Source organism: Liolophura sinensis, chromosome 12, assembly GCF_032854445.1.
Source record: "Liolophura sinensis isolate JHLJ2023 chromosome 12, CUHK_Ljap_v2, whole genome shotgun sequence".
In the NCBI taxonomy this organism is placed as follows: Eukaryota; Metazoa; Mollusca; class Polyplacophora; order Chitonida; family Chitonidae; genus Liolophura; species Liolophura sinensis.
The window spans coordinates 14,061,890-14,076,188 of NC_088306.1; the positions used below are offsets into that span (position 1 = coordinate 14,061,890).

The 14,299-nt window shown below is 38.9% G+C and overlaps 1 protein-coding gene across 1 annotated transcript in view; it reads right to left on the reverse strand.

Moving 5' to 3' along the window:
* The window catches only part of LOC135479724 (inositol 1,4,5-trisphosphate receptor type 2-like), an 82,709-nt gene that overhangs the window by 19,237 nt on the left and 49,173 nt on the right, over nucleotides 1–14,299 (reverse strand). The window contains 15 exon segments of the mRNA XM_064759627.1: nucleotides 1,024–1,123; nucleotides 1,768–1,865; nucleotides 2,349–2,505; nucleotides 2,738–2,890; nucleotides 3,572–3,710; nucleotides 4,110–4,239; nucleotides 4,836–4,907; nucleotides 8,294–8,398; nucleotides 9,199–9,242; nucleotides 9,245–9,284; nucleotides 9,563–9,644; nucleotides 11,230–11,343; nucleotides 12,540–12,727; nucleotides 13,346–13,423; nucleotides 13,701–13,952. Of these exon segments, the coding sequence (XP_064615697.1) occupies nucleotides 1,024–1,123; nucleotides 1,768–1,865; nucleotides 2,349–2,505; nucleotides 2,738–2,890; nucleotides 3,572–3,710; nucleotides 4,110–4,239; nucleotides 4,836–4,907; nucleotides 8,294–8,398; nucleotides 9,199–9,242; nucleotides 9,245–9,284; nucleotides 9,563–9,644; nucleotides 11,230–11,343; nucleotides 12,540–12,727; nucleotides 13,346–13,423; nucleotides 13,701–13,952 (1,752 nt within the window).

Consider the following 14,299-nt stretch of genomic DNA (forward strand, 5'->3'; position numbering starts at 1 on the left):
ATTAATTAACCCAAAATGACCATAAATTTCGTCCATGACTAACTTGACCATTTTCCCCCCATTCTGAGAGTTCTACTGATTTTAGAAAGGTGTTTAGAGGTTTGCTTGGAACATGAGATGATATTCTACTGTAAAATTGTACGTTTCAGCACCAAATATAAAATTTTGCGATATTTATTTGCATCTAAAAACGTACTTTTTGGACGAAATTTGAGATTTAGGGTATTTATTTGATCTTTTTTTCACGCCATACACAAGGACATTTCACTTAAACGATGACAGTCAGTTTATATGGTTATATGTGTAGAAAGCTGGAGTGGTCTTGTGTAAACCACCCACCATTGGTAAGTTACTGATGAGCTTTCCCACATGTGACGTACAGTTATATGCTCACCATTCTGGTGAACAAGCGGTCTGCAACGAACGTTAGATTGTGCAAAACCCGATGACAGACGTAGACTGCAAACCGTCACCAAAGATCCATGTAAATATTTAGTGAGAGTGGCAGATATATACAGATTATCTGCCCAAACAATCAAAAAAGGAAGCATTTAAACAAGACAATTACAAATGTATCTTTGCGACAATGGTGAAACGGTTGTTTGTGTACTGAGTAATTATAAAGGTGTTGATTTTTTGCAGCTCTTTTACGAGGTGCTTTAACATAATAAATACTCATAACACTAGAGAATAAACAAGCTGGAAGCCAACAGTATGAATGGCACACCGCTACAACTGAAATTCAAACCTTTTGTGAATTATATTGCACAAAGATGTCAACGGTATCATAAATAAGTATATTCATAGAAGAAGACTCCCCCATTCACCACAGCTTTAATACTTTCAAATCAAAAGTAGCAGCACGGTAAATATGCTTTTGAATGAATGATATGTTAATTTAAAAGAGTCATCTGTCACAATCTTACAGCCCCCAAAACCAGGACACCATTTTGATCGAAGATCTGACAAAAACTGACCAGCGTTTACCTGCCTCCGCCCTCACACACTATGATTAACAGTTACCTGGGTGGCCACGTGGCCATGCAGCATGGCTCTCTTTAGGGCCTTCGCTTGTGCAATGGCCTCCTCGACTTTAGCCTGGTGTTGGGCCATCAACAAACGCCTGGGAAAGAAGGACAAAAAGTGAAACAAACATGCATTTTCTGGAAGTACTGCTTTCGCAATACCAGTCTGAGCTATTGGAATAATGGCTAATAGCTAGTGAGTATGAGGAATCATTATGAAAAATGGTATGAATACTCTTTTGTGACGAACTGTTTCCTCTACCCCGTGGGTAATCGCATAACTGAAGGAATAGAAACTAAGACTGTGATTAATTTTATTTATTTGATTGGTGTTTTACACCGAACTCAAGAATATTTCACTTATACGATGGCGGCCAGCATTATGGTGGGAGGAAACCGGGCAGAGACTGGGGGAAACCCACGACCATCCACAGGTTGCTGGAAGACCTTCCCACGTAGGCCTACGGAGAGGAGGCCAGCATCAGCTGGACTTGCTCACAACGACCGCATTGGTGAGAGACTCCTGGGTCATTACGCTGCGCTAGCGCGCTAACCGACTGAGCACTAAGACTGTGCACACCGTTCTAAATCAATAAATATCTACCTCTTGACCAATATTACTTAATTCCTAAATGAAGTTACATTTTTTTCACGAAAGGACTAATTAAGAAAACAGAATATGATTTCAACCCATAAACCAACTGTGAACTTCTTACGGTCGATATTTTATAACCATATATACCTTTCCTTTGCCGCCATTGCAGAAAGCTGCATTCTGTTTTTGATGGCAAAGAAAAAAGTTTCTTCTCGTGTTCCAAGGAAATAGTCGAGTAGACTTTGCTGAAATAAAACATGTAGTGTATATACATTTATGGCCGAATAAAAATAAAAACACAAAACAACATCTGATAAGAAACGCTTTCGAAGACCAAGTTAAAATGTCTAAATACAGCAAGTTTAGAGTTCTGTGGCATAAGCAAAAAAATCTTAACTGTCACACGATTCCCCCTAATGCATACATAATCATGAAATCATGAATTCATATATATATATATATATATATATATATATATATATATATATATATATATATATATATATATATATATATATATTTGGATATCTTCTTTTAGTTTACATCCAGATGGCGCTGTGCCAATCTCGGTTCTTGGGCTGTAATTAAATAAGGCTGTTCTTGTACTGAAGTCTATAATTTTGTAGCTTTAAATACCAAGACTTCCCCTGAATGAGTAAACCTAAAACAAATGAAGAAGGTCCATGAACGAGCTGAATATAACAGCACATGCCGCCATGTTGATTTACCTGCACTCCCTCATGTCCTCCAAACAAGATGGCGACCATGAAGGCCAGAGCTTCTCTGACGAGGTCATCGCTTTGCTTGGCCAAATGAGGCAGAATCTCCAACATTGCGCCGTGGTCGTTCAGAGCAGTCACGACGTTCAGAATTTTTTGGATTTGTCTGGAACAACAGCCGTAATCAAACATGTCAGCCAGAAATTAATCCTATTTACCGTATTAATCATCTTAAAATCTTTGTAATACGTCCGTGTTTCTGTGGAGTTGTGCTCCCAAAGTGACGACGTAGTTCACAAGCACTGTAGCATGACAGCAGAGAGTGATGCTTTGTTCCACAGCTTAAGTAAGTTTGAAATGAAGGATCCCAAATATCCCTACTCTTCCCACAAACTCACTTGTGACATCCTTTGGCGTTGTTTTCCCAGTCTCTGGGAAGCTTTACCACTTCGTTATGGACGATACCTCGTAACAGTTTCAGGCACTTGATGTCCAGCTCCTCCTGCTCAACCTTCTCTTTCTCTGACATGTTTGTTCTGCTGTGGGAAATTCTAAAGGAACAAAACAGAAAAAAATCACCAATAGTCGGGCACAAACTTCAACGAGTATTTAAAACATCCATCTTACGATTCCGAAGACGAATATCGTTCTTACTACAACCAAATACAACAACAGCAACGTCTAAAAGTATACAAGTCTATTTTGAATAGAGATAATTAATTATGGATTAGTCTAAGAGAAACTTTTGGTACATGAGCTTAGTTTCCAAGATTTATATGTATTCCTACGCATTCCAAAGGGGAACCAACGAGACCGAGGTCCACAATAACACGAAATTGGAGGGCTGGGATGTGTGGGTGTGGAAGTGTCGCTGGGTAATCTAACTACCCTTGGTTCGGAGGTAGCCGGCCAGTGGTGGTGGTATATTCTGGGTGCGCTCTCCGGCCGTGCGCGCCAAGGTCTGTCAGCAACCTGTGAATGGTCGTGGGTTTCCTCTCACCATAATGCTGGCCGCCGTCGTATTAGTGAAATATTCTTGAGTACGGCGTAAAACACCAGTCAAATAAATAAATATTCTGGGTACGCCGGTTTCTGGCAATCGTTAATTTGATCATGTTATGAGTGAATACGTCCGTGTAGATGTTACATATGAGTCAAGTAAAGAAATTAACACCTCAATCCTTTCCACAAGAGACCATTAAAATGATTGCCGACAAAGATTAAGTACTTACGATAACTGCTGTATCAGTTTCCCTGCCATCTTGTACTGTTCTTTCAAATCTGAGGCCTTATGGTTGATGAAACAGGCGATGTACTCCTGAAACTCTGGCCCCAGGGGCAAGTCCTCATCTCCTCCTATTTCTGTGTACTCTAGAATGGAAAAAAAAATATCCCAATCATTAACTTTTCATAATTGCTTTTCATACCAGATGTGTCATATTTATTTATCTGATCAGGGTTTTGCGCCCTTCTCAACAACATTTTATTTAATATAACAGAGGTGATGTTTATGAGTGAGGGAAACAGAAGATCACTGACTAAAATCCGGATTAGCACGAGCTGGATTCGATCTTGCGATCTACATGTAAATGGCAATTGTCTTGTGGACATTGCTCTGCAACAGTCCTCGCATATGCGTCATTATACCATGGTGTGGGTAGTCGAAGAGAAATTAGACCGAAACATATTCATTTATTGTTATATGTCACTCTACAAGATGATTTTGTTTAAATAAATGATTATCTCTCCCGTTTCAGCTGTCAAACTCACCTTCGTTACTGTGGAATCCTATCTGTGCCTTAACCGTATTTTCCCCTCCGTATGCAATGCTAAAGTTCACAGCGAACACATTTAGACTGTCGTTGATCTCTTCTTCTCCAGAAAAACTCTCCTCATATTTCTGAGTAAGAAATTATTAAAGGAATATTGAAACAACGCCAATATATAAACAAATTTATTAGCTGAGTACAATAACAAAACTCATAATAATTATTCACCGGTAACTTAAAATATATATCCTGGTCTTTTTGCATTTGGCAACATCGCTTTAAAGTTTTATCTACATGTATGTATGTCACAAAACGTCAAATTTTGTATTTGAAATTATTGTATGTGGTACACGTACCATATCTTTATGTCCAGGTTGCTGTATGGAACTCTATGTCCCATATTAAATAAAATCCCAATGCTAGAAAATTTCTTGAGTTCCCATAATTTCACCTATATTTATTCATTTATGTTGTTGGAGTTGAATACTCAAGGATTTTCAACTTGCATGACGGAGGTCCGGTTCATAGGTGCATAAAATCAGAGGAAATCAGGGGAAACCAGAGGGAACAAGAGGAAACCAATGGCCTCCGCTTGGTATACCTTCATGACTTAAAGCCGCAGTTGAAGCAGCAAGAGGTGGATTCAAGCGTGAGGGCTTATCAATCTAGATTTCAACGATGTCCCTATTTCTTTTACAGACCAATGTATTACAAAGAACAGTTTTACCTTCCTGGCATCACTTTTAATCTGTTGCTGTTGACTAGCTGTTCCATACTTCTCCTGGAAATCTTCCATTACCTGAAAATAATGGCTGCTCAGTTATTTTTTGTCGAAACAACAGGAAACCTTTAGACATAAGCCTTTGGAAATCTAGACATACTATTTAATTATAACCTTTTGATACATACATAAGAAATCCTTTAGATATAGCTTAAAATGTAGTTTTGGAGGTACCTTCTAGTCATGTAGCCTTTAATCTACGCGTCGAAACAGACATTAAGGCACCTTTAGCGTATATTTAGATATATCCTTTATTATACCCTTCAGGAAGATTTAGACACTGACTTTGGGGAGCCCTTTTAGAAAACCTTTAAAGATAGCCATTAGTAAACCCTGAGAAATTGCAATTCGGAAACCTCCAATATTTGACCAGCTTCAGATTCAAATGGAAAATGGTCAGATTCAAGCGGAAAACCCAATTCACATTTACCAAAGCTATCCCAAGGTTCCTGTGCAACACGCCAACCTTTCAAGAAACGTATACATGCTCGTTATGCGTCACAGTCAGTGCGCAGACATTTCATCGTTATCAGTACAGAAAAGCACTCTCTCAGCTTGGAACCCACATGTGTTTTTTTTTTCAAACATAGTCCCGTTATTAACAGTTACACGAGTTATTATCAACGATCTACTACATATAGCATGTATACTGTATTGTTTAAATCAAAATAATGCTCTACATGTTTCAAGTAAAGGCATAATAATTTTGTCCACAGAATACCTTAGGTTTAACTAAAATCGCATTATACATATAGGTTACATACAAAAAATCAAATAACATATTTGATAAATATATTTGCGGTTGGTTGAAACAAAAACGTTGACGCCAATCTATAATGCAGTATTTCCATGTAAACTCATGTTTATCCCTTTTACAAGGCGGATGTAATTCTGAAGAGGCAGACGTCAGAAAAAGCAGGGAAACTTGAAATCAAAGGTTCAAGAGAGTATACCACGACATAAATCAAGAAAAAGAGCAAGATAAAAGTAATAATCCTTAATTCTTTAGCCAGGAAAAAGGACGATAGGTATAGTTCACAGCGATTCATTTTGTCACAAAGGTTGTTAAAGGTAAGACCTAAACGCAAAATCAATGCGTAAGACACCACAGGAAGCCTATTCACCACTTCTAAGAAACCCACCTAATAGGCGTTGTCCAAAAAAGGTGTAGGGACTTTGATAGCCTATACGTGTATTCTCTATCTACAAGTACATGTACCACTCCACAACATGAAAATCACGTCCACGTACTAAGCTTAATCTGAACTACTGAACTCTTTCGATGGGAAAAACACGAATACATACATAAAAAGAGATGGGATTCATGTCAAATTTACCTCCATCGGGTCAAACACTTTAGTTTCCTTGAAAAGTCAAATTCAACTGATATCAAAACCGTGGACATTTATAAGTAAGAAAAACGTTCTCATAAAATCCTACGTTCACTGTAAAAACTATTCTCCACACAAAATCCAAAAAAAAAAAAAAAAAAAAAAACATTGAAACATAATACGCATGTGGCAATGATATATGTACACTAAATACTATGAGACTCCTATTCATGCCATCATTCTTAGTTCCCTTAACTTAGGATGCAGCCAATCAGGAGTACACACGCTAAAGCCTTCCCACAATTCTGTCTGCTCAGCCAATCATCATTCATGTAACAAACGTAGATGGAGATGCATACAAGCAATAACTATTCAGTGTTTTCTTACCTCCTCCTTTTCCTGAAGAAGAAGAGTACTTCACAAGATGGTGTATTTATTATTATTATTATTATTATTATTATTATTATTATTATTATTATTATTATTGGTAGTAGCAGTAATAAGGGTGGTACAACCACATCTACTACGATAGACGGTACAATGGGCACTGCCAGTACTAACTCTGTTTCCAGTCTAGGTATCCCCTTGGTTCAATTCTAATAGACCTTATGTGGAAATTAATTTTCTGCATCCATTTAAAACCTTTTTGCACAATAAGGCATGTCACATTAAAGCGAACATAAAGTCTGCCACTATATATCCATAAGAGAAAGGATATAGGGCACAGAAAACTATGTAAAAAATTCTATAAAGTTTTGAAAGCCGAGAAGATCAAGTTCAGTATTGGGGCTATGACAATTCACTTTGAGTAACCATGTTGTGGAAGCCCTTATGAGCTTGGTCAATCACTAGCGTTGAAAGCGTCACGTGATAATTGGCTGTCACGTCAAAAACCTATTAGCTCTTGATTGTCAGTGTGGTTTTGTATAGTGGATAGACAGATATCGATGCAATAAGTTGCATATTGCGGTTAGTTTAAGTGCTATACTGGTGCATTTTGTACCACACATTTATGAGCAGCGAGCTGACATTGGCTGCCTGTGCCACAAAACGTACATATCGGGCAGGACACTGCAGTAACTTGTCAGGCTGAGCTGGCAAGCAAAATATTGTGACTTTGTATTATTTTTCCTTAGCAAAGTCCGATTTATTACCAAAGTATCTTCCAAAAATCTGAATTCAATGATGTCGGTACAGGCAGCTAGGATTAATGCTTACACCCAGGACGAGCAGGACCGCTAAAATACAAGGCTTTTGTCCAAGAACATCGACATGACCAAGCCTGACTGACCGAAGTAAAAGAAACATCGGCACTTTAAACACGGAACAGAACTGATACTCTTTGGTTGGGTACCAGGCGTTTTTGTTTGTGATTCTCATTGTCACATTGTTTAACACCGATGGTACGCGGGAACTACTAGGTTTTGTGACGTCACTCTAGATAGCAATAACGTGGCAAATGGGCGTTACCAAATAAGTGGCCTGGTAATGATGACTGTTTGCTATTTATTTTTTTTTGGATGAGTGGTGTAGAATTGTAAAAATATTTTTAGAACGTGTCTGGATTACTACTTTATTGATGAATTTGGATTTAGTGGCTGACTTCATGCTCACTTAGAAAATGTAGATCTAGGGTAAATGACAAGTTAAGGTAATGCATGAGAAACATTTTACATAGTTAGTTCTGTAATCTGTAAGAGAAATAAGCAAACTGAATATACAGCGTAAACACATGACCCTTCCAAAAATATCTGTCAGAGGCGTAAAAAATAAGTGATCTATAAGCCAACAGGGAGGTATTCCATAATATGTTTGTGTAGACTATATATATATATATATATATATATATATATATATATATATATATATATATATATATATATATATATATATATATATATATATATATATATATATATCAAATTACAAACTTTAGGTTATTTATGATAATTCCACTTCAGCTGCAATTCTTCAAACAAGATGCCAAAAATCTTAACCGTCAGCTCTCGGCCTCCCTGTGGCTGGACTGTAATACCAAAGTTCATTCAAGAGCTGTAAAGTCACATGACGTACCTGTACAGGTAGAGTGGAGGCAGACATCACAGAGCTGACAGAGGACACCATGACCTTCATGTGGGTGGGGTTACTGATGAGGGGACCCAGAGCACTGGAGAAATCCTGAAACCAAACAAATCACAGCTTGATTAACAGCAAACAACAGCAAATAACAACATAGTGTATTGAGCAGCACTTTGAACTTAGGTTATATGTAGCTCAAAGGTCCCAAAATACTCGAGAAGCCTTGGAAGACAACATACTGCTCGGGAAATCACTTTGGTGTATACAGCTTGAGTTGAGATCAGCACACGAAAGGGATAAAAGATGCTCTGATGCCAAAGGAATAATATCTCAGGTCAACAAGATCTTATTTGTATTGATGGTGACGTCAGTGTCCTTGACTGTACCTTCATCTAGGTATGCTAAGAGGACCCAGAGAAGTACAGACCCTGGTGTCATGAAGCTATCTTAGACTTCTGTCAAAACCTCAGTCATTAAAATAGCTATGTTCCTTTCCGTTATTTTAGCAGAAATTTGTTGTGCAATAACTTATCCAGAATTCACGTTTTAAAGCAGAATTATGACTTTGCAAGATAAGAAACAACAATTTGTGACTTGGAATTTTGACTTGAACATCGCTTTATGATCCCGCGGACTGGCGATTTAAAAACCGCAAATAAACATTTTAGAACAGAATGTTACACGACAAAGAAAATATCTAATAGGGACTTCTTATCATAGCCTCTGCCAATTCATTCTTTTATTTCATTGGTTACTTCAAATTTTAGGTCGCGTTTAAAGTTAATTTTGTGGAGCCTCAGTGGTGTCTCTTTGAGGGCCAAGGCCGCGCTTATGTTTCACAGCCATCGAGTCTGAACTCAAACCATCAAAGACATCCACTGTTTACGTGACCTACTTACCACCAATGATCTGGCAAGAATATCTACTTTGTCCGCCTCCTCTGAAACTTGGAGCCGTCCGGCTGGTAGTAGGAACGGAAAAACACCTGCAACAACAACATCATCGTTTATGTCTATATATCCCATCAAATTCTACTTTTATCCAAATGTTGGGATTACTTTGAAAATAAATACTCTTGAAATATGAATGAATGCACATGGTTTCACGCCATATCAGCTGGCATTCTTTCTGACATATCGTGGCGATAACAACTTATTAAAAGTAGTGTCATATTTCCACATCATGTATGAGTCTACCATTATATAATTATAAATGTTTCATATGTGTTGTAGCTAATTAGACAGTTATTTTTATGTGGTTTACCTGCAAAAACGGCAAACACGCCTCGAAGATGTAATGAAGACTGCCGTGATGTCTGTGAGCTTCAGATTTCTCATCAGAGCCACTGAAAATTAAAAAAGGTGTCGTGTCGAAATAGGCTGTGAAAAATGTTTTTCTGAGGGGAGAGGCGTGGTATGTACAGGTTTTACAGAGAACTATGACTACACGTACATGTAATGTACTGTCTTATAGTACGGAATAGTCCGCATTGCCGAGCAGAGCCTTGGTGGTTGCTTCTCCGTTAGACCTCGCACGGACGGAAAATGTGGTTTCCCATTACGGGGGCTCCATGATAATCTCACCCATAATAAAACAAACTTTCATAATGTGTGGATGCCTCTCTGCCATTGAAAAACAATGGGGTTCCTTTACATGACATGGCGTACTCGTTCTAGTCTGGCAAAAACAAACGTTCGAAACAAAGAGTGTACACAAAAAAACTGTAGGACGGATAGACATCGACCGCTGCGAGAATACCATTAAACCTGTCTGCCGAGTTGTAAATAGGGCTCCAAGTACGTCAAATGTTTTCGTCATATGCTGAGCAGATTTCTGTATGCACTTGGAGATGGGTACGTATAGCTAATATTTCATATGATATCAGTAGTCAAACTATAGGTGTCTCCTCGATCCGTATGTGTGCACAGGAAGAACAAAATAGGGTTAAATCTTGCCTTCGAAGTACTTCGAAGACGTGCCCTTGAAAACGCTCACCAATTAATTATTTAGTGTGGGATACCTGTTTCATTTCTGCGGAATTATAAACTATTACACACAGACCAATGAGACCTAGCAGACGCTGTACGGAGGACTGATAAGAGATTCGTCAGAAAACCCTTACTTTTAAAATATGTTGGACTAACCGTTTCACAGGGCACACCTTCAAAACCACGACGTATAATTTTTCAGAAAATGAAAATGTTGCCACTATTAAAGGCGAAAGATAAAACGTTACTAGATTTGCGAATACTCAAAATCCGAAGGCAGACTGAAGTTAGCAGCGGGTTAGTTATTAGTTATTCGAATAACTAATAGCTAACTCAGCAGCAGGTTAGTTATTTGAATAACGAATAACTAACCAGCAGCGGGTTAGTTTTTCGAACTTCAGTCTGCCGAATAACTAACCAGCAGCTAACCAGTTATTCGAATAACTAACACGCTGCTGTTTAGTTATTAGTTATTCGAATAACTAACCCGCTGCTGAGTTAGTCATTAATTTTTCGAATAACTAACCCGCTACTAAGTAAGTTATTAGTTATTCGAATAATAATAACTAACCAGCAGCGGGTTAATTATTCGAATAATTAACCCGCTGCTAGTTAGTTATTAATTATTCGAATAAACTAACGTGCTGCGGGTTAGTTATGCGTTATAAGAAATACTAACCTGCTGCTGGTTAGTCATTAGTTTTTCGGTTAACTAACCCGCTGATGAGTTAGTTTGTAGTTATTCGAAAAACTAATAACTAATAACTAACCCGCTGCTAACTTCAGTGTGCTAAATGCGAAGACGTGTGCGCTATTACGCACGATTCATTTTGGTGGAGGACTTCATCGCTGTGAGGATTCTTGGGAACTGGAGGACGCGGATTCTGTACCAAATGCTAACATTTATAGAGGAACATTATCTAGAAACCACCACTGACTAACCTTTTAGATGGCGGGCTCTTCAACAGCTGCTTTACCATCGCCTCATTTGTCGTGCTGAATTCTGTCAGCTGCTTGAGAACGAAGGGCAAAGCAGACAGTAAATCCCACATCATACTGGAAAGAAAGTTAATTGTTAGTTTTCCTTAATAGATGAAAACACAACACGTTTTGAAGACTTTGTATTAATTTTTCTGTGGTCAACGGGAAGGACAGTTTGACTAGTTTGGGGTTTAGAAAAATGTCGCAGTTTACGTAATATCTCAATGGAATATATATGCAAAATGAATACCAAAACTTGTTTCAGGTCTATCTGAGTGTCTATTTTGTCACAATGATTCACCAAACATTTATGGGCCATATTTATATTTCTTCGCTACTAACACAATTCTTGTGGCGTACAATAATTCATACGTATGTATTTTATGTTGTAACATGCGGCGTTCAGAACAACATAGACCATCTTAAAATGTCATCTACACTAAAAATGTAGTCCATAAAAACTCACCTTAGAATTTGAATACTTAAGTGAATTAAATTCTTAGAAAGAGAAGAAAGTTGCCATTTTTTCAGTGGTGTGTTGCCTTGTCCTTTAAGCCCCGATTGAGCCAGACAAGATTTAAAGTGCTAGGCATCCAAAAATGAGATGATGCAATGAGGTTCTTTTATTTCATTTTACCATAGTTTAAGCAATATTTTGTATAATGTAGGAAGTGAGTGAGTGAGTGAGTGCTTGGGGTTTAACGTCGTACTCAACAATTTTTCAGTCATATGACGACGAAGGAATCATTAGGGTGCATGCACGTGTAATGTGCCTCCTTGTTGCAGGACGGATTTCCACCGCTCTTTTATTTAGTGCTGCATCACTGAGACGACTTACCGAAGGCAAGTAAGCCGCCCCGCCCGAGCCATTATACTGATACGGGTCAACCAGTCGTTGCACTATCCCCTTCATGCTGAACGCCAAGCGGGGAAGTTACAACTTCCTCTTTTAAAGTCTTAGGTGTGACTCGACCAAGGATTGATCCTGGATCTACCGGTCCCGAAGCGGACGCTCTACCAACTGTGCTACCCGGGCCGGTCATAATGTAGGAAGTAAATATTTATAACAATACATGTATTTAAATGATAAATGTTCATGCATGACAAACATTTTATGCAAATATCCAAAACTGTGAAAACTACTCCATCCGAGAAACACTCAAGCGGAATATACAAAGGAAACAAGAAAACACATGTCTAGCAATGCATTGACAGGAGCCTATGGTGAGACTCGGGGGAGGTTCCAAGGAGGTTGATGTGAGGTTGCTCACCTGTCGTGAGGAAGATCTCCAGCACCACTCTCGATCATCCCACTTGCCGTGTTCAGATATACCCACAACAGGAACCGTAAGAATGGCCGCTTCAGATTATTGCTGATGGACTCGTTCGTCAAAATCTCCAATAATTCCTCGATTGTGAATATCGTTTGGCAGATAGACTCGATAAAGCGATTTTCTCCCTGGTCAAATAAACAGTATAATCATAACAGTTTGAAAGGACTTTGAATGTAAGTTTCCGTTTTAGAGGGCTTTATAAGTCTTCGTTGAACTCTTTATAATTAAGTGATGGTTATGTGTCTTGGGCTTTTGCTTTTAGAAATATATCTTTTTTCCGCCAAATTTATGTATCTATTTGATTGGTGTTTTACGCCATACTCAAGAATATTTCACTTATACGACGACGGCCAGCACTATGGTGGGAGGCAGAACCCGGGGGAAACCCACGACCATCCGCAGGCTGCTGCAAGACATTCCCGCTTGCGACCAGAAAGAAATTTCCGCCAAATGGCGGTTGGGGTCCAAGCCAGACTGCCCATTGCCCAATGATAGTACAAGTGTTCTACATTACTAGTTTGATCTCACCTTGCAAAGACCAAAATTAATATTAGACCATACAACTTGGGCCAGAGATACTTTAGGTGGGCAAAGTATCCTATTAAATTAGCGACGATTGTACTACCATGATCCATGACGCTTGGACAACATCAACTTAACAAAATGATGGCTGTTATCAGCTGCATAATACATGTGATCAAACAGACAATATACTGACGCCTGCTTAAAAATGTAAAAGTTACCTCAGCGCAAGTCGCCAGCATATCCACGAGGGCGATCAGGTAAGTCAAGGTGTCCCCTTTGCCCGTCAGCAAAATCTCCTTCCTGCGAAACAGACACGAATATTTACCAAAACTGTTCGACCAAAAATGTTCAATAGTTTTTTCTTTCAGTGATTAACTGAGTTTGAATTGCTTTATCCCATGACCATTTGACGTTATAAGGTAAACAACTTCTTCACGAAAATTGCGAGAAATTGGACTGGCAAGGTATTTTGTCCATGGTTCCGGCGTTTTATACCATTATAACCAACGCGGGCTGCCCGGCTTTCTTCCTTAGGTCCTTCTCATTTTAAGCCTCATTTGAACGACGGGAAACGTTGGACTCGTACCTTTTGTCTCTTGGTTGATCAATGACGAAAGCCACCTCGGACCTATACTGCATGAAGTACTTCATCACATACGCTTGGTTCCTCTTCAGGGGAAGATCCAGTTCTTCAACCTTCACGACAGCGTTCAGGAGATCCAGGAACTGTGGCGCCTTGCTCAGATGGTCGGCCGCTAAAGTCATGATTTTCTGCACTTGTGTCGGCAAAATTCGCATACAACAGTTCTTGTTACCAGTAAACACCTAAAACAATTTCCATGTTGACTTTAGTTATGAGAAGTCCATGTCATAATGTTGAGTGTCGGGGTAATAAAGGCGAAAGTAATTACTAGTACTTTCACATAGACATCTCCAATCACACCCCCCCCCCCCACCCAAACCCCTATCTCCCACTAACCCCCACCCCCACCCCAAGCAACCAACTCTTTCTGATACTGACAAACACTCCCACATATACTTCGCAGTTTTAAACTGACACAGTGTATGACTCTAACAAAAAGCTGTTAATTCTGGCAAAACGGAAACTAAACCTGTGGTCTTCAAAAATTAATCAGGTCATGACAATAGCGGTAAGAACGTTTGTACCAGAT